The sequence below is a fragment of the Laccaria bicolor genome, genomic scaffold (assembly GCF_000143565.1).
Source record: "Laccaria bicolor S238N-H82 LACBIscaffold_2 genomic scaffold, whole genome shotgun sequence".
NCBI classification, from domain to species: Eukaryota; Fungi; Basidiomycota; class Agaricomycetes; order Agaricales; family Hydnangiaceae; genus Laccaria; species Laccaria bicolor.
In genome coordinates this window covers 2,059,407-2,083,634 of record NW_001889873.1, presented here as the reverse complement: position 1 = coordinate 2,083,634, position 24,228 = coordinate 2,059,407, and the positions used below count along the sequence as shown (strand labels likewise).

Sequence of the window (24,228 nt, the reverse complement as noted above, 5' to 3'; positions counted from 1 at the left end):
GGAGAGGGCCGTTTTTCGTCTCCCCGTTTAGTGAAATTATTAGCAGCTGGGTCTCTGTCATCTCTTTCTGCAGCTTTTTTTCTCTACTCGGTCAAAAAGGCACGCCTTCGCTGTGCGTCTGCCAACATTTCTACTCCTCACAACTTCTCCTCTCGCTTTTCCTGTTCGTTACGACAGCCATCACGACCCCCACCTTTCCCTCTCTTGCTCTCCTCGCCAGGAGCCATCTATAGATTAGAGTCTAGCTGTCATCTTCACCTTTTCGTGACGTTGACGCTTCTCTCTTGTCTATCTCTCTTTGCAAATGCCAGTTCCCGTTCCCCGTCTTTACAAGCCCCCGGCACATCCCGTCATTAAGCCGAGCCACTCCACCGACACTCATACAAACTCCTTCCAGAACTTTGCTGCCACACTCCCAGTTTCTCCAGCTGGGCCGCCCCCCTCCTTCGGGACCCGCGAAGAGTGGATCAACTCCCTCCCGTCCTGGAGGCGGATCAAGCCCCGTCGTATATGGGAAGAGGACACTCGTGTCGCCGAGCAGCATTTTTTTCATCAAGGGTTGACTGCCGCGGACAACGCGTCAGTCATTAAAGGACCTCACGCTGAAGCGTGCAGTTCGCCCACGTATGGGAATGCAGCATCCCCTCGATGCCACATGGACCAACCTGGGTCTGACGGCGACGCCGACGACGAGATGGACTCGGATGATCCCCCCACCAAGCCGAGGCAGTGTGGCGATGGATTCAAGTGGGAGAGTGGTTACTTGAATGGGCCCACCGCAGCGTCAGGCATCAAAGACCTATCTTCACAACAGATGGAGGGATCTCCCTCTTTGGTCTTCACTGACCTTGCCACTTCTGAAAACCAGCGAGGCTTATTCTCACCAATCTTTGAGGATCAGTCTCCTAGCACAACGAGTGGGCCTGATTTGACCTCTAGCCCTCTAGAACCCGTCACTCCTTTTGGTGATTACGTCGATCGGGCGGTTGCGGCCACGACATATACCGGGAGCAGCAACTACGCTATCAACGCTGTTACAGTTTCAGAGTACGAGTGCCCTGATGGTAATCATGTTACAGATTATTATCAAGCTCAACCGGTTTTCCCAACCATCGCCAATCAGCCCAATGAATCTTCTGCCGCTGATGTAGTCACACCAAGCGCCACGGCTGGATACAAGAAGCTCGCTGAGCCGTTGTCGGAATGGGTTGCTAATTATGTTTGGAAGGTTTGTACCACGGGTCTCAGTCTACCTTCAAGCTTTGCCCACCCGATGTGAGTCAAGTTCTATTTACATCATGTTGAATACCTGACCAATATGATTTTGCACAGGAATGCTCCGGTTCAGTACTTGGCTGAGCCACCAAGCTACCTCGCGCCTTCCGTGCATTCTCTTCTGCTATCTACCTTGCTCCAGCCGTCCGCTATCTTTTTGGCCATCTGGTACATCGTGCGATTGCCTGTCTGCTTTGGGGCCGCAGCACTCGGCCCAGAGTATACGAAAGAGCACCTTTTCAGGGCAGCATTACTCGGGGAGCCTGGCGCATATGAGCGTGAAAACATGGAAGCCTCAGCTCCTTTCCGCCTTATTGTCCTTGGATGCATGCTGGCGAACAAATGGTTGGATGACCACACATTCAGCAACAAGACTTGGTTTGTCTTTTTCTTCTGTCTACCATGTGATGCAGACCCTGATGACCTGCATAGGCATACAATCTCGAACGTTCCTATCCAGGCGCTGAACAGACTCGAGTCCCTTACCCTTGACATTTTTACTTACGACCTCTCCATCTCAACACGTGATTGGTCGCAATGGCTCCGGCACATCCTGTCATATCATATGTCCTTGTCTTCGCCAAATCATCCCCAACCAATCTCCCGTCCCTCTGCGAACCCTCATGCTATCGTTCGAAAGGCAATTGATGAGATCGCTCAGGCACCGGCTGCCTGGCTTACCTCTTCTATTCCTCAGCCAGTGTTCCTCGGTGTTGAAGAACGCAAGAGAGAAAAGTTGGAGCAGGAACAGGCTATCGAAGCTCTGGAAATTGATCTCGACAAGGACGGGCCACTCCGAGAAGAATACCTTCCTCGGCGTCGTTCCAACGGTGTAGGAAATGTCATCCATGCACCTGAGCGTTGGGAACACGAACCATTTGGGAGAAAGCAGCAGAATCAGTACCGATCCGAGATAATGGGCAAGCCTCTTCCACCTCCAGCCAAATGGAGTCCTGCTGGCGATGAGCCTATTTTGAAGGAGAGAAACCGTAACAGCGGTCAATATGTTGCCGTTCAGCCACCACCTCTGATCTCTTTCTCACTCATGCAACACAGCTATGATATGGGATTCGATCCCAATTGGAATCCCTCTGGGTATATGCCCATTAAATCGCAGCCAGGTTACATGTACGACGCGCCACCAATCCACATCAACCAAACGATGTACCCATATGCCCTTGTTCCCTCCATTGCATTGCCACACTCTCGCTCTCAATCGCTGTCCTACGATCAACATAATTTACTCTCACGCAACCATCTGCGTTCGTACTCTCAATCAAGCTTCGAATATAGATGTGGTGATCCTCGGATGACTGCGAACGAACTTGCACCTGGTCTTGAAGCCGAGCATCGATGGATTGAATCCAGCCACTACCCATACCCAGGACCTTCGTTCCCCCTGCCAGCTGTGGCTCCGCAAACAACCTGGTTAAGGACTTGAGTGTGATAGCTCGCTTGCACAAAGGAGAAACCCTTCATCTCTTTAGATTCCGTCATTCCGTTTTCATCATCTGCACTCTACATTACGCTCCGCAAACGACTCAAAGGCGACTTCTTGCCTATCTGGGTTTAAGTCTTATACTTTTTCCAGCTTTGGCCTTGTACAACTCCCTTCCACTGTGAATAACGGCCTCTCCGTCTGCTATTATCGTCTCATTATCTTGAGCCCTCCCACTTTCCAGGACTTATCCATCATGTCCATAGGGGTTGCGGCCGTGATCCGTATTGGAACTTGACAAGTCTCATTTGGCTTCATCTATTCCGTGAGTCATCAGTCTCAGCCCCTGGAGATTTTACATGGACTCTTGCTGCGTCGGTGTTCAGTTGTTCACGCGACTTCTTCTCTTTGGTATTTATCGGTCTTTTCGATACTAATCCTTGTCATCCCTACCCATCATCCCCTATTCCCCCATCCTCTGTTTCGTTCAATTTTATCATTGAAAAACACAAAAACATCCCTACAGTCCTTCCCTCGCGCTTCATCTCTTGCGATGTGTTCATATAATCTTGATCTTACCATCACGATTACTGTTTCGCCTACTGTTTCCCTCCCCCGCCACTACAGTCTCACCCTCCCCTCTCCCCCCCTGCTCGTGACTCCCTTCTGTTTCACAGACCACGTAGTTAGCCCTTTTTAGGTAAGTAAGTAGTATGCTACGAGTGTCACTGCCTGAGCTCAGTTCTGGACATGGTTGCAAAATAATATGCATCTGTCTCCTGTCCTCTTCTTGCAAAAATTCCTGTTGAATTGCAATGCCACATAAAAAGTCAAGTACACGTTATTCTAAGTCTTCTTAATCCTTTCAGTACATAAGCCTCTAATCCACTCAAATGCGAACAACAATGAAGGGAACCTGCAAAGTGTCAGAGTATTGCCAGGATGAAGTATAGAAATTGGCTGACCTCGACGTCTTCGCCCTCTTCATCCGATACCATCACCTCCACAACGAGTTGCTTGACGTGATCAGCTATGGGCTTCTTGCTTACATGTTCCACCAAACGACTGAATTTCATGGGCAGTCGCTCGTCGCTCTATTGAACAGTTGATTAGATTGCCACGTGGGCAGCACTGAACTGTCCACACCTTCTTCCTCCCTATGAAAGAGCTCCATAACATGCTCACACCCTGGCTCACCATCGTGATATCGAGGCCGTGGTTGGCCTTGAACCAGGTCACGATATCCTTGAGCGTCGGATCGTTTTTGAACTCGAAGCGATCCCACAAGGTCCATTCAGTCGTCCCATACTTAGCCTTCTTAGCCGCGATAGGTTCTGAGAATCCGAAGAAAGGCAAAGCAAGATTGACGAATCCGTTCTTATAATCCTCCAGCTTTTTCTTGCCGTCAATTATCTGTTGCAGTTCCAAGATCAGGATATACCAAATAAAATACGCTAATGGGACAAACCTTGTACAACTCGAGGCACACCAAACCTGTCACGAGAGACGTGGTAGTAGCAATGGCAGGTATAATTTTTCCAGCAATCTGTTTCGTTGTATGACGGTCCGCGATGTTGATACCATAGTTCATGGCACGAAGATTGGATGCAGCAGTGATAAAGTCAATGTGATGGTTGCTGTCGTCGTCCTTCTCGAATTCAACGGGGTTGAGACGGTACCCAGCAAGTGATGAAGGCGAAGGGAGCTTTGCAGATCCTTCGGAACCCCCATCTCAATGTATCATGAGCTTTCATTGATTGCGCAAGTACCATAAACTTACCATCACCACCACTGTTTTGCGGGACAGGGTCATTGTCAGATATCTGAACCTTCACGCCGCTTCTGGGAGTGAATTCGGGGACAATAACGGCATCCACAATCTTGCGGAAGACAGCTGGGTCAGTCTCTCCCCGTAAACCGTAGTTGAAGGCGTGCAAGTTAGCTGCAGCGATGATATACGCAAGATGAACAGGCTGGCATGCCATGAGTCGCGCGACATTAGTCAACGAAAGGTACCTTTAGAGACTACTCACGTCGTTTGAATTGAAGGTCAAAGCGTCAGGAGCCCGTTTCGGTCCACTCCAGAATGGCAGACCTGTACTGGTGACAGCGTCCTTTGGAAGACTGAATAATAGTTGACGAATATCATTGTTGTAGTCTCTCTCAAATTGAAGACGAGCCCAAATGATACATTCCTCAAAAGTGAGAGGTTTGTTGGTGACAAGGAATGAGACAATTTGTTCGGTTTGCTCCTTTTGCTGGCCAGAGTACTTCAAGGTGCTCTCCAGATAGTTGGGTTCTGATAGGTACGCATTGACTGACTGCGCAGGCTTCACAAACAAGTTGTCGAATTGAGTTCGACTCCACTGTCAAGGAACACATTGGCAACAAGCGAGAGTTTGAAATACTGAGTCTCACCTCAATTGTATGGTTGATAGCATTTGGAAAGTTTTTGATGGTACAGGAGGGCGTTTCTTTCTCTGGAGGATCTTGTGATGAAGCGTATGATTCCGTCACGTCAGGAATTACTACTTGAGTGTTTCCTTTCGTGCCCAAGGTCCCGGATTCAAGCAAAGGTTTACGATAGAAGACACATCTTTGGTCCATATACAGGCCTAGATGAACGTTAGTTCGAAAAAAAAAAAAAAAAAAAGACACTACGTCATACGCACGAGCTTTGATGTTATCCAGAGCGTTTGTGACTCCATCAATACCTTCAAAGAACGCCTCATCATATATGCCTAACAAGAACTCAGATGTGAATTTCATAATGATGAAGATTCATGCTCACCCTCAGTCGCGGTCCCAACTGGCTCTTGCTTCGCTATAATCTTGTTGGTCAAGTCAGGGTTCATATCCGCAACAGCGACCGCAGCAACCTCCGCCTTGAACTTGCCCAAGTCTTTGGGTCGAAACAAGAACTGCCTGTTAAGATTGCTTTTCTCGATTGTATCGAGATCAGTGACATGAACGATGCCATCCGGACCAGATCCGAGACCCATCATGCTCCAATTCTTCAACATTTCACACCCTATCGCTCCAGACCCCACAAGGAATTGTCGGTGATTCGAAATTTGCTCTTGGAACGCTCGACCAAACACTGCTACTTGACCGTCATAACGGGAGTCTGTTGGCTGACAGTCTTCTTCCGAGGGAAGAGTATCGGGCAGTGATTCGAGCGAGTCAAAGTACATGTGCTGAACCATGGGATGGAATTTCGCAGAACAAGCCTTTAGCACTTCTTGAGCAACGAAACCGCCCATTACCGCGTTTATGGGGGATAAATCTCCTGTGGCTTGGTATGCAAGCTCCTTAACAATCTTTTCGTCGATCTCCTTGTCCAATTCCTTGGCCAATGTTAACAGTATCACTGCGTCGGCCTCGTTTCTGGGACGGGGTAGTCTGCCGTGCTGCGTCCTAAATTCCGAAAGCGCCTGGAAGGTAGCGTGCAGAGTTGCCGGTCGATCAAATTTGGCGAAATCTGTTATGAAAAACTCGGGTGACAGTGAAGATTCCCTAAGAGGTTTCTGTTAAAAGTTTTATTAAATGATAAAGCATCTTTATAAACGGAAAACCAACGAAGTCTATGATCTTTGGCATTTTGACTTGAGTGAAGATACCGCCAGTTTTATAATCATCGAATTTCGAGGTATCACCAATGGTAAAGGTGTAGGGCCCTTTGACCGTCACTTTCCGTGGCTCACAGTCATTTAATTGCCGCATTCCTTGTACCTCGGTGAATGTCACAAAATCACCATCTTCTAGACCGTGTCGTGTCTCATCTAGGCAGGTCACTAGCCCTTCATTGTCCTGAGGCTTCATTAGACAAGCACGGGGAATGGGGAAAATTTATAAACCTTGCTAACTGATACAATCATTCCAGTAAGAGGTTGTTCGCCAGTTGGATCGACGCAAGCGAATTTGGCGCCGAAATCAGTAAAGGCGGAACTCGAAGTGTGTTAATTGGGTCCCTTTCGAGATGATCAGGAGAGGCCACTCACCCAAAGAGACCTCTCGTCTCCGTCGAAATAAATGGAACTCCGTTCTGATGAGTCCAATCATTGATTTCAAGTTGCTTGCGATGCGGCACGCCACACAGTACAACAACCTACAAGGTTGCTCAAAGTCGTAGTCCGAAGCAAGAGGATATGACTCACCTGAAAACCTTTGATGAGGTCCACCGTAATTGCGTCACCTGGCATCCCCCCGAGGTCCCTAACGGGGACGTACGCATTCAGTTCTGCGAGCCGGGGAAGAGTGGCCGCGGCGCGAGACTTCCCTATATCTTCAGATCGCAGAAAAAACTGAAAAGGATTATTAGTGTCTTTGTCGTAAGGTTCCAAGAACGACTTGCTTGCGAACTTAAATCTTGCACCGTGACAAGTTCTGGATCATAGATTGTAACGGACTTGACGCCGGCAAGAGCAACGTTTTTAGCTGAGAACAGGGCATTGAGCTAGGCCCTGAAGCATTCGGGAAACATCATCACCTATCTCGACGCCCAAGCCTTGAAGTCCCACGATCAATACATTTGAAACAGCCATTCGTTTCATGGCTGTATCGCATAGATAAGCAACGAGTGATAGATGTGAAGGCTAGAGACACACCTTCGTGTCCGAGGACGTAGCTGATTGAAATGAGATGTTAGCGCCAAGATTTGGGAGTAATCGTCTTCACGCACAGTTGGCGGGAGTACAGGCCTTCATCGATGGCAGCCTCGTCAATATCCATTTGAACACCAAGATTTGAGGTGTCGGTCATTGTGTAAGACGAAATTTGTTTCAAGGGTGGGGATGCACGATTAAATTCTTTGGAGGACGATGAGAGTGGATATACAAAGTACAATCGAGGCTGAGCGCTGAGCAATCACCATGACTCGTAAATATCTAATCTAATCTTGCCACGTGACTCGACACGGCTTCTTCAAGTCACTCACAAGAACGTCAAAGACATCCAGAAGCAGCGGAGCCGGTATACTGACTCGTCCTTTTGTAGATTTGAACGAGCCACCCTTTTCAATAACCTTTGCGTCGAGAAGCAAGCCATCGATGTAGATTGTGGGGGCTTCACATAGACCCATCTCCCCGACCTCCGAAGCAACCAAACGGAGCTGGTGCAGCCAATGTATCCATGTTTGCGTAGAGAGCCCGATGTCAAAGTCAAATGCGACAAGAGCTGCCATTTCGACAGCGTTGACGGAACGTAGAGGAAAGCTAGAACAACTGGCATCGAAGTACCTCCGTCTACGCAGATATTTTCAATCTCCAGGAAAGCGTGGAGAGGATGGAGCTGACTTACAAAGTTTTGGCGTGGAATGCACAATCATCCAACCATTTGGTAGCCAACATGAAACCAACCATGAACATTCTGGCCAACGTTTTCACGATGAGGGATTCACGACGATACAAGTCTCTGCCGATTATTCCGCGAGGAAATAGTGACGAGACATAGAAGAGGGTAAGAAAGAAAATGGGTAGACTGGGATTCAAATCAAAGGCGATTCTTTCTAGGCGAACTGCCAGCGCGCTGAGGGCGCTCATGGGGCTAGACGGCAGAAAACGATTAAGACGGCAGAAAACGATTAATGAAGACAACGGGAACAAAGCGAAGAGAACGACATACATGGATCCAGCTTCCCAATATTCCGAATTCAGAACAGTGTAGAACAAGTATCTTGCAATCCATCGGCAGAAGGAATATTTCTGAAGCTTTGCATAGAGAAGTTTTGGTTCCACGATCTTCACCTTTTTGTTGGTGGGGGCGACGACATAGTCAGCGACGCAGTTGCAGTCAGGACACCCAGCAATATATCTCCTTGGTCCAGGATGGACGGCTGTCGATGTCTTCGTCTGTTTGTGCTCCTGCCCGACGAATTCGACGAGTGCACTGGGACGCGATGATCTTTGCCTATGTCTTGGCGGTGCTAAAGTCGGGGAGCGAGGAGATGATTTTACTCTTTTGGCCTTCGCTGTGGCGTAAGGTTGAAAACGACGTATCTTGAACCCTGCGCTAACTGTGGAATTTTTCGCTGGTACGGGAGAAGAGATGATCGTCGGGTTGTTTTGGTGGACTGCAGGAAGTGTCCACGACACGAATTCTTCTGGCGGGTAGTTCTCCTTGTGGGTTTCGTAAATTTCCGGCGAATGCAGGGTGTCGGGGATCCTCGAGTGACTATGGGAGTTGGCAGCAGAGGCGATGAATTTAGCCTGGGCTCGAAGAGCGTACGCGTGAGTAGCGATAAAGTTGACTGCGCGCATCGCAAACTAGCTAGAACTTGAAAATGACCGGGGAGAACCAGCGGCTCCTTTTATGTAGAGAACTCTGGGCCACATAACACTAAGGTGGCTCAGGCAAAGCACCAATTTGCAACTTCGAACCATTGTGTAAAAAGGCGTTGTTTAAAGATCCCGAGGTGGCCTAGTATACAGAATAAGGAATTCGAACAATACAACGCCTGCAATTGGCCACGATACAACGAAGTTCCATGTGGTCAGTGTGGCCTGAAGGCTGGGGGAATCTTATTACGCATCCGTGGGTTACAACGAACAATGTGATATTCAAATAATCGAATGTTTAATATCGTTCATCGCAGTCGTGAGATCGGGAAAAGGAGCGATAGAGACCACCGCCCACGACGCGTAAAACAGGATAAACAGATCATTTGCGATAAAACTGTCAAGCTATCAATGGGCATATTGATCGTGAAAGCGATTTTACTGACATTACGACGAAAGTTAAACCACAGAGATAGACAGCCACGATCGAAGCTGCTCCGGAATCCGCTATGACGAGGCTAAGCATGGTAGCTCTGTTCTGAAGGATGAGGTACCCACCGTTTGTGTGAGAACTCCCATTCTCGATTGACGATTCGAAAAGCAATGTCTTCGTAAGGCGGGCCAGCACTGAAGTGGAGAAGTACGGTTTCATCGTTTCCTGCCTCTTTGACGATTTTGTATGTTGGAGCTTTCGACTTGTCGATGAGGTCCGGATAAAATATGTTGAACTGAATCAGGTTAGAGTGTGCGGGGCTGATGTATAGATCAGACTTACTTTATATCCCTGAACTACCTTGGGAGGGGGATTGTCGGTGCTGTCATCTGCATCAGAATACAATTAGTCAAAGAAAGAATGCACGGACGCACTCGTAATGCGTCTGGTTATATTTGTTCCACTCGTAGCCCGTATGGACGCGATTGAAGTATCTCGGCTTGCGTGGCCGATATTTGTCTTCCCAGTTGTATGTGGTTGGATTAACGATGTTCTCCTCCAGATTAAAAAGTTCTTCCTCCTCGTCGAGATCTTTCTCTGCCTCAGCCCTGTACAAAGCCTCAGAGGCGAGATCTGCGCCGCTAGATGCTTCTTCGGTTTCGACTTCTGTTGCTGCAGGTTGTGCAGCCTTCGGAACAAACCTGGAAGCGGCGACTGTGCGACGTTGTTGATACTAGACGCGAGTACCTCGTCAGCGAAAGCAAAGACCCCGACAGCTTCAAAGCTTACCAAATTACGGCGATCGTCCTCCTCCAGTATGATGTCGATTTGACGATCATCAGAAGATAATTTAGTGATGTCCAACAGACTTGGACTCATCGCGCGATCGTAGGGCTCCATGTCCTCAACAATTTCATCGCTCATTTCTACATCGACAATTACGTCCAGAGGAGCATTTGACCTCGTGGACGCGGCTTTCGCAACACCAGCCAGCAGCTCTTCTTGGGCCTGGAATGCCTCGTCGCGTTGACGTTTGCGAAGTTGTTCCAGTCTGTTGCGAACGACAACCTCATGTAGAGCTTTCAATTTGGCCTGTACAAGCCTTAGCAAAACGAATTAAGGAAGTTGAATTACCGCACCTTCGCCTTCCAAACCAATAGTTTTTTCAGCAAACTTTCCCAGTAATCAGTATCCAAGGGTTCTCCACTTGACAATTTTTCTTGAACTTTACGTTGAAGCCCAACTAGATCGTCGTAGCACTTCCCTGACAGTAAAGCAGTAATGTCAGCTTCTACCGCGGCAGCCGCTTCAACTCCCATTCGCTCATTTGCCTGAATTCGCTCGAGGCGGTCCTTGCACACAACCATCATGTTCTGAGATAGCCATTGGTAAGGACTACAGGCATCAAGAGAAAGACATACCGTCCAAAAGTCAAGATTTGTTTCAGAGTCCTCAAGAGCCAAGTAACGCTCCACGTCGTCATGGAGTTCATAAGTTTGCTCTGCTGATAAGCTCTACAAAAAATTGTGAGTTCACCTCGCACAGATCTTTAGAACGGAACACCTACGTCAAAGATGTTGTATGGCTCATCTAGGTCGATTTCAAGACCAGCATCTTCATGTTCAGCCTCCTCGTCATCTTGACTTGAAGGGTTGACATATTTGAGATTTAGAGCAAGAAAGTCGATGGCTTTGGCACGCTTCTCCCTGATTCGAATGGCTGCCCTTCGACGCTCCTGCTCCAACTGGAAATCACCATCTTTCGATAGCCATTCCGACATTTGAGCAGATTCCTGAAGCCTTGACATCCTCAGTTCTTCCTCTTCCCGGAGCCGGAGTTCAGCCTCTCGTTCAGCACGGCGACGGTTGAGCCTCTCCAATTCTTCCTTCGCCTCCTGTCTCCTAGCAGCGTCTCTCCGCTGCGAGTCAGCTAACGAGAGCCCTTGTTTCCTCTCCTTCTCGTTCTTCTTGTGCCAGCGGAATTGTTGTCCAAGATTGACGTCATGGAAAGGATTGTCCGTCGCGCTGTATACACTGAGCTCGGCGACTTGGCGAGCCTCCTCTTCCTCTTTTATTCTCCTCTTTTCCGCCTTCCTTGCTTTCCGCTCCTCTGATTTGTCGCGCTTTCGCCTGAAACATGAGGTTCGATAATGTCAAGTGGGATCGTCAGAAGGCTCACCTTTTCTCCTTCTTATCTGTATCCCTGCCCATACTCTCATCTTTTCCCCTACGTTCTGAGTCAATATCACTAGGACTCGGGGTTCTGCGTCGTTTGTATCTCGAGTCGTTACGATCGTCCGCATATTTCATGCTGTCACTAACTCTTGTCGTGTATGTTTCACGATCTCTCTCCGAACGATGGCGGCTATCACTGCCTTTCCGCCAGGGAGATGGCGAACGTGAGCGTCTTCCCATAAGCTAAGCGACGATCAAGATTTGTGGTAGGTTGTGGCCAAGTTGTGGCAGTCAGGAGAGTCACGCTCTGTGGCAAGCTCTGTGGCGGTGATGCTATTCTGATTCCAGCATTTCACGATTTGCGACGACTCTTCCTACATTCCTCCCTTTCTGCCTAGTTATTTCGAATGATCTGGCGGCGTAGTCGACCACTAGGACGCCTTTATCACATCCGACCCCTAGTAACCCGTCACATCCGCACTCAACCTACAGTTGAACCTGGACAGCTCCACGAAAATGGCGACCAAAATAGTCATATCCCAAGTATGGGACTCGCCACTCCTCGTGAGGTACGCGGCGGTGGTCAGGAAAAGTTGACAATAATCTTGAATGTATATAGCTTGTGGAATATCTGAACCAATTCATTGTTGGGCAAGAGAATGCGAAGAAAGTTCTCTCTGTAGCGTAAGCCACAGATTTCAGCATGACAATTCGGCTAAATACCTTACTTGCCTCAGAGTATATAACCATTACAATCGTGTTCGAGCAAACCTTGCGTTCGAAGCCGATGAGATCGAAACAAACAACACAAGGGACGTGCCCCCTGACTGTAAGTAAAATGCATGAACTTAGGTTTCATTGTAACTAACGACAGACATAGCACGATCTGGCGTTGCATCTGCTCGCATACGTCCTTTGCGGAAGCAGGCTTCACCACTATCACTATCAGCTCGTCGGATGGTTCCTCTCTTCGAGAAAAGTAACGTTTTGGTGATGTAAAATTATACCTTTGGGGTCGGAAACGATTGCTTAGAATTCAAAACAGCGGTCCAACTGGTTCTGGTACGTCAGTTGAGCAACATTTATCTGTGAATTTCTGTTGAGGTGCAATCAAAAAGGCAAAACATTATTGGCCAAGACCCTCGCTAAAGTTTTAGATGTTCCCTTCTCTGTTAGTGACGCTACGTCATTTACGCAGGTATTTGGCATCGGATTGACCCTTCACTACCCCTGCTAACAATCCGTGAAGGCGGGATGTCAGTCTCCGGTGTATAACTTGCTTTAGGATGTTAACTTTTTTTTGATATAGATGTCGGAGAGGACGCTGATATGGCGATTCAGCGCCTAGTACGTTCTTGATTCATGACATGCAAGCGACGGATAACTCTAACCTTCTCAGTTACAAGCTGCTAATTGGAATCCATTACAAGCGAGGTTTGGCTTTACTACTACCACCTTCTCGCGATAGCTCAATATTATTTCATAGCATGGGAATCATATACATCGACGAGATTGACAAAATTGCGAGAAAATCAAGCACAGGCACTGAGGGCTCTCGCGACGTGGGTGGTGAGGGTGTTCAACAAGCCCTTCTTAGAATGATGGAGGGCTCTGTGGTAACCGTTCAGGCCAAAGGGGCGGTGTATGCCGAAGCCGCGCCTTCTGGAGGTGAAGGACATTCCCGGAGCGGCCAACGTCCATCTCAAGCGACACGTGAGTTCCCAAGTCGCCTGTCTATAGTGCAAATAACGCTGATACACACGATGCCATGGTCAGCTAAACCCGACACTTACCAAATTGACACGTCAAACGTTTTATTCATTTTGAGTGGTGCTTTTGTTGGCCTCGACAAAGTCATCAAACAGCGAGTAGCGAAAGGAGTGAGTTCTACTTTCCCGTAGAAATCCGTCTTTTTTGACCTTGTACGTTACAGTCGATTGGTTTTACCGCAAATTTGACGTCGACTGATGGTGACGGCCCCCTACCGTTCTTCACCCCAAATCGCAAGACTCAGCATAATATCCTAGACTTGGTTGAGACGAGTGGTATGTTTTTTCCTGAATTTGTTCCCTCTTCGTCTCATCGAACCACCCAAAGATCTCGTTAAATATGGGTAAATTCATATCTTTTATTGGGCGTCTCTTTGTCAAATTCGAGTCCAGGTTTATCCCAGAGTTCATCTCCCGTCTACCATCTATCACTGCGTTGTCTCCGCTCACTGTTTCGGATCTGAAGCGAATCTTGACCGAGGTGAAAGGATCGTTAATGTCGCAGTATCAGTCCCTCTTTGGATACTCCGGAGTGGAGATCAGGTTTACAAGTGCAGCGTTGGATGAAATATGTCAGAAGGCGTTTGATCGAGGTGGTGGGGCTCGTGGGCTGAGAGGTATAATGGTAAGCTCTGTCTGGGGGTCTAGAATCTCTCTAACCACATTCTTAGGAATCCCTTTTACTCGAACCTATGTATGAAGTGCCGTAAGTTTTCGGAATTCATTTTCGAAATGTCCACTGACTTTGTATCCTCTACAGTGGCTCTGTGAGTGTATCGCCGTCATCGTCGTGTTGCTGATCTCATATTTTTTGACGATTTCAGGACATTTGTCACGTCCTAATCACAGAGGATGTGGTGAAAGGGACGGGATCTCCTGGGTACTGGCGGAGAGGCGAAGGCGTTGCATTCTGGGAAGCTTGGGCAATGCAAGAGGCCTCCTATAACCAGCGATGACAGCGGTAACTGGAATAATAAAGTGATGATGACTTGATGTATGTAGTAATATTGTAACGTTTTCCGTCTATCAGTAGAGGAATATACACAAAATTGACCATTTCTCCGTAATGTACTGAACAGATGAGTCGGACGTGGCGATGGCTATCAAAAGCCTGGTATGAGGCGCAAGCATAAGGAAAGGGATTCGCTTTCGGCGGCTTAGTCGGTCTTGGCCTCGACCTCCTCCTTCTCCTGCTCCTTCTCCTTTTCCGACTCTGCAGCAACCTCCTTTGTCTCCTCTTTCTTAGCCTCTGCTGGTTCCTTTGTCAGTCCGGCGTTCTTCTTCTGTGCATCCTCAAAGGCGGTCTTGAACTGAGCAGCATCTAACCAAGCAAATTTGTGTTGTAAAAGATCTGCCAGAAGTAGTGTCACACGACTCACTTTCAGAGTTCGCGAAACGAATAGCAAGCGTCTCCGAAGTCGGTGGAGCCTCAGAGTAATCAGCAGCTACTTTCCAAACCCAACTCCTATCAGAGCCGATATTGGGTTGGAGGCGCATTTCAGCAGAGACTTCACGACGCGATGATTAGGGATTTGCGCGCTGTTTACCACGATGGAAAATCACTCACTAACGTGGTTCGCGCAGACCTTCAAGGTCTTGTCACGCCTCATTACCAGTCTCACTTTCTTAGTTTCCTTATGCGAGAGAAGACGGGCATCCCCAGTACCGCGTTCCTTCCATTCTGCAGATTCACCATCAAAGCGGAAGAGTTTAGCACGCCTGTGGTCGAGGGGTGAGTATTTTATTCCTGATGACGGGATTAGATAAGGAGATGAGCGGACATCTTGAAGAGAACATCTTCATCTTCTTCATGAGTTTTGGTGTCGACTTGCTCTGTGAGTTTGATTACAGGTTCAAAGTGGACATCAACCTCCTCTTCCTAGATCAATTGTAGGTAATCAATAGATCTGAATAGTAGATAGTGGTGGGACATACTCTTGGTGCAAGGGCGTCAGTGTTTTCGGTCATTAATGCGATGGAGATGGAAGAGACTATCTTTGAAGATAATCATGATTGTCAGAAGATGTCACACTCACGTGCCAATGCAAGCATCACGGGTGACTGTAATCCACACTTGGTCTATGACAATAATGTTACTGTATACCCGCTATTCTCTCTTCGCATTCTTCTTTTTCCTTCCGGCCCTGATATCCGCCCATCTCGTAGAAGTTCCTGCAGGAAAGAAAGATTGCTACTTTGAAGACCTCCATAAACATGACAAGGTACTCCTCTCCCCATCTCTCACCTGCGACGCTTCTCATGGCATACATAGATGACTGTGACCTATCAGGTTGGAGAGGGTGGTCATCTCGACATCGACTTCTGGGTTCGTAAGACCTTTTGCATCATATCTCGACCGCTCTTGACCTATTCTTTAGTTGTCCGACCCATCTGGAACCGTTCTTGGAAAACAAATACGGCAATCCACCGGTTCAATATCTATCACTGCTGAAAAGGATGGTCGGCACGAGTATTGCTTCTCCAACCAAATGAGTGCTATTGCCGACAAGATGGTCAGGTGTGTACCACCGTTTTCTTCCGTCACGGAGGTTGACTGACTTCCTATACCTAGTTTCAATGTTCATGGAGTGATTTACGTCGGTGGAGATGGTACGACGATGAAAAACTTACTCTCAGTTCTTCCAAACTGATACCCCCCAGCGGATGTTGTGGCGCCCATCGAGCGCGAAATTCGTTCACTAGCGGCTGGACTCACGTCCGTCAAAGACGAGCAGGAATACATCGTCGTTAGAGAGCGAACCCATCGAAATACGGCCGAGTCCACAAACGCTCGCGTCAAATGGTGGTCTGTGTTGCAGGCAATTGTCCTCTTCTCTGTGGTGGCTTGGCAGGTTTACTACCTAAAAGTGAGCTCATCCCTCATCTCTTCGTTTAATTTGGGCTTGAACGGTGTTGTCCCAGTCCTTCTTTGAAGTAAAACGTGTAATTTAGATGCTATATATATGTTCCACTGTTTTATCGACACTATAGACTTCAACGAGTGACATTGATGTTGGGCGCCGTTAACACCGCAAAATGACGCCTAACGTCCTTTTGTTGAGGCTAAGTATAAATTATAGTCAAGACAATCCTTGCGATGTTACGTTTCTGGGTATAAAAAAACAACAGCGAGTGCAATGGAAGTTTGGGCATAGGTAGGACGAATAATTTAAGAAATGCATGTCATGAGGTAGGACATTATGTGACTAAGGAAGACGGTCTACAGCTAAAATTTACAGACAAAGACGCCGCTCAGAGCTATCAAACGTGAACTCATCGCCAGGTTGGTCGGGACCTGCCTACGCTGCTGAAATCTCCACTCGCATTTGGGTCCACCACAGCCATGAGGGACAAGTTTGCTATCTGCGTTGTTGACGAGCTCGTCTTGACTTTCACAGATGATGTCTTGGTCAAGGACGATCGCTTCTGACGTTTCCCGGGACTCGCCAACAACACTCGCCTTGCCCCAGCCTTGCTCCCCTCCCCAGTTTGGGGAGACAGCTGCGGAATCATACTTGACCGTCGACGACCCTTCTCGTTTCGCATTGGCCCTATGTTTGAGCGTCTACGGCTGCCACCGCTCTTTCCGCTGGTAGATGCAGATAATCCGTTGACTTTGCATGTGGAAGGAGCCCGTCTTGCTGGACTTCCATAGCCACGGTCACGAGCTTTAGGGACGTGCAAACTGTCCCCATAACCGCGATCATCACTGGAGTTCGAGTCCTCGTTAGACACAAGTCTATTCAAGCTCATTTCTGACAAGGGATGACTGTGCCTTTCGGGACTCGCGGTCTCGTCGTCTTCCATGAGACTGCCAAGGGTCGACGCCTTGGTCTTTGACTTTAGGAAACTGGGATCCAAGCGACTCGCCCGAGGCCGCTTAGCTCCGGCAGGTCGATGAGAGCTGGAGGAAGAGAATGACGCTGACATGAAACTCATGTTAACACTGTCATCCGTCTTCTCGTTTTCGTCCTCCCATTCGCTTTCGGAACCTCCAAGTGACGAGGATGGCCTGTGCGGCGGTGGTGAGAAAACTGAACTCTTGACACTACTGGCAATGGGCTCAACAGCGGGGCTGGCAGGGATAATGGCTACGGCTACGGGCGGGTTTATTTTCGTGCCACCATCGTCGAGGTCTCCTTGTCCAACTTCATCTCGCCATTGCACATTCTTCAAAGACTTTGCACCTTTTTTCTCCTTGTCGGACACCTTTCTGCTATAAGGTTGCGAGGCCAGGCTTGATCGCAGGGACTTGCGCGGGGATCGGTGTGACCGACGGGGAGGAGAAGCTGAAATGGAGGTGGAACCGTATGACGACGACCGTTGGGAAATTGATGGCCTAGGCCCAAGTTGTTGCAATACTGCAGGTCCCGAGCTGACGCGTTTCTTGAAGGTCGCTCCATAATCTTGCAAACCGTCCATGTGTGAAGCAAGCGAAAGACGACTAATACGCGAGTATGACTCAGCGGAATGGCCTAACAGTTCCTTGAAGGTTTCATCGTTTTTCTTCTTGATGTTGCTCAAGAGTTCTGCTACCTCCTTGGTGCTGTTTCCTAATGCCTGTCCATCGTCCGAGGGGCCCTGCAATGTGTTCGCTGCGTCTCCAACCATGACCGTGCACCTTCCAAGCATCCCAATGAGTTTGACCATTACCCCCGCCATGTCATTCAAAGCAGCACGCGTAGCATCCCGTTCACTTTCGAGCCTCAATTTCTCCATCTCTTCTCTTTTACATGCGATCTCAAGCCTGACGTTTGATGCGGAAACTTCATCGAGCTTCTCTGACTTTCGTTCAGAGACGGCACGCATCGTAGCCTCGAACATGGCAGCGGAATTCGAGGAGCGTTGCAAATTGACATTTAATGGTGATCCCAGCTTTATGGCTTCTTCCTCTGGACCAGCCAGCGCCTTTAGCAGCTCACGCTCTGCTTGGGATGAGGGTGAGCTACTAGTGGAGTCAAGTTGGCGAAGACGAGTCTGAATAGCAGCGAGTTTGGCTTTTGCCACGGAAAGTTTGCCTGAACATGCACCGCCGTCTACGATCGAGTCTTTGGTTTGTTCTGCCTTGAATTTGACATCAGACTTTGCTCTTTCGACCTCAGCCTTCGCCTCCGCCTTCTTTCGAGAAGTAATTTCATTTTCAGACGACTTCTTGCCAGCAAGCTTCTGTTTGAGTTCTGAAATCTCCGAGTTTAGCCTGTTGATGGCTTCGACATATCGACCAACATGGCGATCAACGTTGACAACATTTCTGGTAACGACTTTGGTCTTGATCTTCGTTGCTCGCTCCGCATAGACGAGCGTATTGTGGGTGTCATCGAAATGATTGGACGTTGGTGCAACGCAGACAATCATGACTGTCTTGCAGTTGCCTCCAAGGGAGAATTTGAGCAGACGAGTCAATTTGCTGTTCCTGTAAGGAACGTGGCGTATTGCACCACCGCTCTCGCAAAGAGCGTTGATACAGTTTCCAAGGGCGAGAAGGGATTTGTTGATATTTGCTCCCTCTACCATCCGTTGGCCCATGTTGGTGGTTGCGGCTGCCCGCTCGCTGCCTGCAAGATCAATGATGGAAAGAGTGGCCATGGTTCGCTGCTCTGTCAAGGCCGCTGTGCGTGGTGATTGAGTGACGTGAACTTGCAAGACGGCATGCGACCGGGAGCTTGTCTCATTCGCGTGCGTTGGACTTTGTGTGCGCCTCTGGTTTCCCAATAGCACGATTTCCTTTACCTCCTCTGCGGTTTGCGGCTTCAACTCAACCAGACCCACCACCTTTACAGCCTTATCCTCTCGAATGGATAATCCGCCTCGTGGGTTATGTGATCCCGGCTCCGCGAGGAGATCTCGAATTTCTTCGTTGTAAATTTCCAAAAAGGTGACCATGACTTCAACGTTCCATTCGTCCCTCCTATCCTCAATTCGTTGGAATAAGTCTGACATAGTCAGATAGATGATACCAGGATCCGCCTCCGTTCCGCTGATAGTATGAGTTTTCCCGCATCCTGTAGCCTGTGATCAAGTTAGCCAACGGATTCCGAACTTTTGAGAGAGCCTTACACCGTACGCAAAGATTGTTGCATTGTATCCGTCCAAAAGGCCTTTGAGCAAGGGTTGGGAGGTTGCCTCGAATACATCCTCCTGTCGCGCCTCGTGTCCAAAGACACGGTCAAACATAAATCGCCTATCCTTATAACGTTTCGTCCCTGGCGGCATGAAACCGCGTTCGACAAAGGCTCGTGCCCTGTCCTTCTCGTCTGGGTCAAAGGTGAGGATGCGGTCGTCAACAATTTGAACAATATCGCGCAGTGTCGCTGTATTGACAACTTTTCCTGGCGTTGAAAGGGCGCCATCGCCTCTTATTGTTGTATCGAAGCAAGGTTCCGGGAGACGCGCTGCTTCAGCTGTTGTCGGTGGACGGACTCGAACTGTACGTAGTCAGTGAGTTGGTGTGATCCAAGCAAAGAAATATAGCATTCAGCACCTGCGACTGTGATTGAGCCAGCAGCAACCATTGTTCAAAGAACGTGGTGTAGTCTTGGGTGGATGGTTGAGAGCGGTGGAAATTGAACCATCACCATGAAGCAAATCATGTGACCGCGAAACTCACTATATTGAGATGATTATCCAAGATATTATCTAACCCAGTTACCATGATCATCTCCATTGAATCCCCTGCAGATTTTCATGTTCACCTCCGACAAGGATCCATCTCACAATTAATTGTTCCTCATGTCAGAAAGGGTGGATTCCATCTCGCCTATGTCATGGTAACATACGATTTTTACCAGAAAGTGTTCTAGCTGACCTCGTCCTAGCCCAATCTGAAGCCGCCAGTGACATCGACGGAACAAGCACTGAAATATAAGGCCGACTTGGAGAGGATCGATTCCAACGTCGACTATCTTATGACCTTGTACTTGTCCCCCGAGCTGACACCAGACGAGATCAGGAAAGCCAAGAATGCTGGAATTGTCGGTGTGTGGAATCATCCACCGCTTCCGGTAAGATCACCTTTTCTTCCTGCACAGGCGTCAAATCGTACCCTCGTGGGGTCACAACAAATTCGGAAGGTGGTATAGAGTCTTATGAAACGTACTACCCCATCTTCGAGGTCATGCAGGAAGTCGGGATGGTTTTGAATCTTCACGGTGAAGTTCCTTCAGACGCAAAGACAGTGAGATCTGGTCCTTTGGAGAAAATTGACTGAAGGCTAAATAAATCCACAGAATGTTCATGTCCTGAATGCAGAACCTCGATTTCTCCCTCACCTGCTCAAGATCCACGCCGACTTTCCTGCTTTGCGCATCGTCCTCGAACATGCAACAACAAGGGCAGCTGTCGAGGCTGTCAAATCTTGTGGACCAACTGTGGCGTGCACTATCACGGCACATCACCTCGCACTCATTGTAGATGATTGGGCGGGGCAATCTTGGAATTTCTGTAAACCTGTTGCAAAGTATCCAGACGACAGACAAGCTCTGAGGGATGTTGTCAAAGAGGGTGAGTTAGCATGGAGGATGAACTGGAGCAAATTTGTTGAATTTTTATCTCCAACAGGGCATCCCAGGTTTTTCCTTGGCTCTGACTCTGCACCCCATCCACCCGAAGCGAAATCCGTTAGCCGACCCACCCATGGATGTGCAGCTGGTGTTTATACCTCGCCCATCCTTTTGCCCCTAGTGGCAGAGCTTCTGGAATCGTTCGGAGCGCTTGACAACTTGGAAGGCTTTGTTAGCAGAAACGGAAGGGCCTTTTATCAAAGGCCTTACACAGGAGAAGGATCTGGAAAGGTCACTCTGCGAAAACTATCCGATAGGAAGCAGTTAGAGTCGACATATATTTTAGGTAATGATAGTTTAATTCCTTTCTGGGCTGGAAAAGAGATAGGCTGGGAATTGGTCGAAGAAACAACCGCCTAGGTCCAGCGGGTATTCATAATTTATATACTTGACTGGAGGTATAGCCCATATTGCCCAATATGCCACCAACGACACCTTGAGAGAAATTGCGACCGTATGGCCCTGATATTGCGTTGATCATCCTGAAAAATAAAAGAGTGAGATAAAACCTAGGAGAAAGGAAAATACGTACGGCTCGGGACCGCAAACCAGGAACAATGTCTTTCGAGGAGCCGGATCTGGAGCTGACCTCAGCAACATTCGCTGCCACAACGGTGGTTTTTTTTTCACCACTCCCAAGCATTTTTCAAGGCCGAGTTGTGATATACGTCCAACTTGGAATTTGGGCGTTGGCCTTGAATCTACAGGGGTCGCTGAGTCCACAAAGAAGTGAACATTAAATCGTCCTGGATTGTCTTGAGCAAAGGCCTGAAGGGGCTGAAGAAGTGCAGGCGGTGGGAGTTGCTCGGGGTTACGAGATGAATGTATCAGCGTGAACTTAGTAGAAGGAGAAAGGTTGGTCCGGGAGATGATGTGGTGGAATAATTGGTAGAATGGCGTTATTCCTGTTCCACCAGATATCTTTAAGTTTGGTCAGAAAGACTGCACTCATCTTGTTAAATTCAAGACGTACCATGACAACCTCATCCCAGGTATCTTCCTTCCAGGGCCATGTTTGCAGAGGGCCGCGCAGCTCAATATGATCTCCAGGAGATTTTGAGTGCAGCCAGCGACCGACTTCGCCTTTTTCGTACTTTTTTATCCAAAAATGCATACGGCCGTTGTCGTCGACCCCTTCCAGAGGGGTGTACGGACGCTCTACTTGTATGTCATCGTCCTTGATGAAGACTGACCATATTGAGGCGAATGTGTCTCGAGGGGGGAGCAAGTCGGTTGATATGGCAAGTTCTAGCAACTTTGAATCAGTTCCAGATGATTCATTTGACAGAACAGTTGCTGGAGTGAAATGACTTGGGCTGAGCGGAATTTTCCTTGGTGAGGCCCGCGAAGAATCGGGAAGGAAGAAATAGACTGCTGCCCCAGCGGCAAATGCAATACCAATTGAAACTTTATGGCGTTGGGACCGAGGTGGTATGGACTGGGCCTGTGTGAATAGACACCTATGAATTGTGCGCAAGGGGGTTGCACGCATTGGAAATGAGGTAAATATCTATAAATACGCTCTACTTGTGCGCTACCACCATCTATCCTTACTTATATTTTATTTGTCCTATTAATCATGAACATCGCCCAGTGCCTCACATCGACTAGTCCTATAGAAAACCTGACGCTGGCGTCCCTGCACTTCAGATACAGCCCTATTCTATCCTCTCCTTCACGATCCCCTGGAAATCGCCCCTGGGCATTCTCCCATTCTTTTACGGAAAATCGCGTCGAGGAGGATGATTTTCAATCAAACGCGGCCGTCGGTGCTACTCGCTGGAATACAAAAGACTCTGGTTTTCCTCTAACTGGCCTTGGCATTCGTTACCTTGATTCTACCGTCCGATCCGAAGGCAAAATTCTTTCAAAATCTCCTCGTGAAGAAGTGTTAGGGCCCTTCAACTACAATCGACGTCATCGAGGAACTCCTCGACTGGATTCGTGTTATACCACGGTAGAAGATGATCAGAAAAAACTATCGGAACGAGCTCTTCTGGAGGAGGATCCCGCCCAACTGTCACCATGGACATTTTCTTCAATGCTGAAGGCAACTGAATTCACTGTGGAAGACCCCGTGTATGAGTTATCTACTTCATTGCTGACAGAAAACATCGAACGCAGCCCGATTTCCAACATTGTAGACACCGGGGAATGTTCTCTTGAGAAGCTTTCCCTTGTTTCTGGTCTGTCAGTCGAACTTTTGGCGGCTCAAATATCAGCAACTGCCGAATACACTCTTCAACGTCTGGCGGTTAAAGAACGAACCACGCTACCCACACTTAATCTTGACGTTGGGGAAACAAGCTCAGCAACGTTCGGTATGCGCAACTTTTTCAAAGCTATGCCTCCTTGCATCGGCATCAACCCCTCAGAAATCATGCCGCCGCCTTCACATTTCACACACCCTTCATCAATATCCAATTCATCCTGCTCAGAAAACTTGGATGTCCCGCCGTCCTTCCATAATCAAGATCTGCTGACGTATCCTGACGCGGCCCCACGCTCTGAGGATGCTCTTATCGAATCAGAGCTAACGCCTACAGAGGAACTTTACCAGCTGGAACTTCCAGAGGGCGAAGCCGAAGCGTTGTACGAATTATCCAGCGCGTCGGACTATTCTCCAATTTCTGACTTCTCTTCTCGGCCCTCTGCGCGTATGCTACGAGGAAAAAAACGCAAGCTATCAAAAAAGAGAACAGACATCCCTCAATTATGTCCTACTTTTCAACACGACCTCCAGATTGATGAGCAAGGTTTTCCACCTATTAATTTTGGAACGCCTGTCTTTGATGCTCATCGAGGAATTCACCTTGCTGATCTCAAAGCTCGGGCTGAACGATATAGATTGCGCAACCAAGGACGCGATTATGACAAGAAGTGGCTCATGTCGTTTGCGGGCAAGTTGACATCAAGAGGAGCGCTTATTGAAGAATTCCGGTGCTATGTGATGGACTGCCAACAGCACAACAAAAGGCGAGATCATATACTGATTCACGTTGGTGGCCACCTTGATCAGAGGCCGTTCAAATGTCTGCATTGGTGTGTTCTACATCTCTCTAGGTCCCATCTGAGCTAAATTACTGCGGGCCAAGTGACGCCCGCTTTTTGCGTAGAAACGAGTGCAAACGTCACGAGTTGAGCCATACTGGCGACCGTCCTTACTCTTGTGACTTGTGCCCCAATCCTACTACCTTTGTCCGGCGAGACCTTCTAAAGCGGCACTTGAAGCGAACACACCATATTGGGAAGGAAGAGGACTGCAGTTTGCGTAAAAAGAAAGCGAGGCGATCCTAGGAAGTTTC

General features: G+C 48.4%; 11 protein-coding genes across 11 annotated transcripts; 5 read left to right on the top strand and 6 right to left on the bottom strand.

The window, feature by feature from the left end:
• Positions 1–304: 304 nt before the first annotated feature.
• LACBIDRAFT_322008 (uncharacterized protein) lies at positions 305–2,716 on the top strand (the record flags this gene model as incomplete). Its single annotated transcript, XM_001875265.1, has 2 exons — positions 305–1,275; positions 1,333–2,716. 2 exons carry the CDS (start codon positions 305–307, stop codon positions 2,714–2,716), a joined length of 2,355 nt encoding a protein of 784 aa, XP_001875300.1.
• Positions 2,717–3,272: 556 nt separating this feature from the next.
• On the bottom strand, positions 3,273–3,502 carry LACBIDRAFT_305739 (uncharacterized protein; the record flags this gene model as incomplete). The annotated part of the gene is made up of 1 exon (XM_001874702.1): positions 3,273–3,502. The coding sequence occupies exon 1, from the start codon at positions 3,483–3,485 to the stop codon at positions 3,273–3,275; it is 213 nt and encodes a 70-aa protein (XP_001874737.1). The 5' UTR covers positions 3,486–3,502.
• A 12-nt stretch (positions 3,503–3,514) lies between these two features.
• Positions 3,515–7,450, bottom strand: LACBIDRAFT_171030 (uncharacterized protein). The gene is made up of 17 exons (XM_001874701.1): positions 7,395–7,450; positions 7,321–7,340; positions 7,203–7,268; positions 7,076–7,150; positions 6,871–7,037; positions 6,715–6,821; positions 6,571–6,661; positions 6,293–6,529; positions 5,505–6,240; positions 5,386–5,454; positions 5,132–5,328; positions 4,747–5,079; positions 4,494–4,686; positions 4,182–4,444; positions 3,858–4,126; positions 3,679–3,805; positions 3,515–3,629 (listed from the first exon to the last, which is right to left on the bottom strand). Exons 1-17 carry the CDS (start codon positions 7,442–7,444, stop codon positions 3,603–3,605), a joined length of 3,027 nt encoding a protein of 1,008 aa, XP_001874736.1. The 5' UTR covers positions 7,445–7,450; the 3' UTR covers positions 3,515–3,602.
• A 1,846-nt stretch (positions 7,451–9,296) lies between these two features.
• LACBIDRAFT_305737 (uncharacterized protein) lies at positions 9,297–11,835 on the bottom strand (the record flags this gene model as incomplete). The annotated part of the gene is made up of 9 exons (XM_001874700.1): positions 9,297–9,495; positions 9,547–9,716; positions 9,764–9,803; positions 9,856–10,154; positions 10,211–10,513; positions 10,561–10,794; positions 10,843–10,935; positions 10,989–11,550; positions 11,600–11,835. The coding sequence occupies 9 exons, from the start codon at positions 11,833–11,835 to the stop codon at positions 9,297–9,299; spliced, it is 2,136 nt and encodes a 711-aa protein (XP_001874735.1).
• A 167-nt stretch (positions 11,836–12,002) lies between these two features.
• On the top strand, positions 12,003–14,320 carry LACBIDRAFT_305736 (uncharacterized protein; the record flags this gene model as incomplete). The annotated part of the gene is made up of 17 exons (XM_001875264.1): positions 12,003–12,164; positions 12,215–12,279; positions 12,333–12,424; positions 12,476–12,590; positions 12,641–12,657; positions 12,714–12,793; positions 12,845–12,851; positions 12,905–12,942; positions 12,995–13,029; positions 13,082–13,308; positions 13,372–13,475; positions 13,529–13,640; positions 13,693–13,708; positions 13,758–13,989; positions 14,036–14,070; positions 14,125–14,131; positions 14,189–14,320. 17 exons carry the CDS (start codon positions 12,003–12,005, stop codon positions 14,318–14,320), a joined length of 1,476 nt encoding a protein of 491 aa, XP_001875299.1.
• A 285-nt stretch (positions 14,321–14,605) lies between these two features.
• Positions 14,606–15,240, bottom strand: LACBIDRAFT_168591 (uncharacterized protein; the record flags this gene model as incomplete). The annotated part of the gene is made up of 4 exons (XM_001874699.1): positions 14,606–14,685; positions 14,744–14,872; positions 14,932–15,083; positions 15,146–15,240. Coding segments are annotated over 4 exons (456 nt in total), but the record flags the coding sequence as incomplete, so codon positions are not given.
• A 209-nt stretch (positions 15,241–15,449) lies between these two features.
• LACBIDRAFT_290751 (uncharacterized protein) lies at positions 15,450–16,348 on the top strand. Its single transcript, XM_001875263.1, has 6 exons — positions 15,450–15,586; positions 15,637–15,690; positions 15,743–15,882; positions 15,937–15,974; positions 16,026–16,231; positions 16,287–16,348. The coding sequence occupies exons 1-6, from the start codon at positions 15,455–15,457 to the stop codon at positions 16,314–16,316; spliced, it is 600 nt and encodes a 199-aa protein (XP_001875298.1). The 5' UTR covers positions 15,450–15,454; the 3' UTR covers positions 16,317–16,348.
• A 289-nt stretch (positions 16,349–16,637) lies between these two features.
• Positions 16,638–19,876, bottom strand: LACBIDRAFT_305733 (kinesin-like protein; the record flags this gene model as incomplete). The annotated part of the gene is made up of 3 exons (XM_001874698.1): positions 16,638–19,373; positions 19,422–19,789; positions 19,846–19,876. The coding sequence occupies 3 exons, from the start codon at positions 19,874–19,876 to the stop codon at positions 16,638–16,640; spliced, it is 3,135 nt and encodes a 1,044-aa protein (XP_001874733.1).
• Positions 19,877–20,014: 138 nt separating this feature from the next.
• On the top strand, positions 20,015–21,356 carry LACBIDRAFT_187875 (uncharacterized protein; the record flags this gene model as incomplete). The annotated part of the gene is made up of 5 exons (XM_001875262.1): positions 20,015–20,131; positions 20,180–20,339; positions 20,393–20,538; positions 20,591–20,864; positions 20,922–21,356. 5 exons carry the CDS (start codon positions 20,015–20,017, stop codon positions 21,281–21,283), a joined length of 1,059 nt encoding a protein of 352 aa, XP_001875297.1. The 3' UTR covers positions 21,284–21,356.
• A 193-nt stretch (positions 21,357–21,549) lies between these two features.
• MCR1-3 (NADH-cytochrome b5 reductase) lies at positions 21,550–22,119 on the bottom strand (the record flags this gene model as incomplete). The annotated part of the gene is made up of 4 exons (XM_001874697.1): positions 21,550–21,624; positions 21,659–21,844; positions 21,897–22,079; positions 22,117–22,119. 4 exons carry the CDS (start codon positions 22,117–22,119, stop codon positions 21,550–21,552), a joined length of 447 nt encoding a protein of 148 aa, XP_001874732.1.
• Positions 22,120–22,502: 383 nt separating this feature from the next.
• LACBIDRAFT_305730 (uncharacterized protein) lies at positions 22,503–24,220 on the top strand (the record flags this gene model as incomplete). Its single annotated transcript, XM_001875261.1, has 2 exons — positions 22,503–23,965; positions 24,019–24,220. The coding sequence occupies 2 exons, from the start codon at positions 22,503–22,505 to the stop codon at positions 24,218–24,220; spliced, it is 1,665 nt and encodes a 554-aa protein (XP_001875296.1).
• Positions 24,221–24,228: the final 8 nt, after the last annotated feature.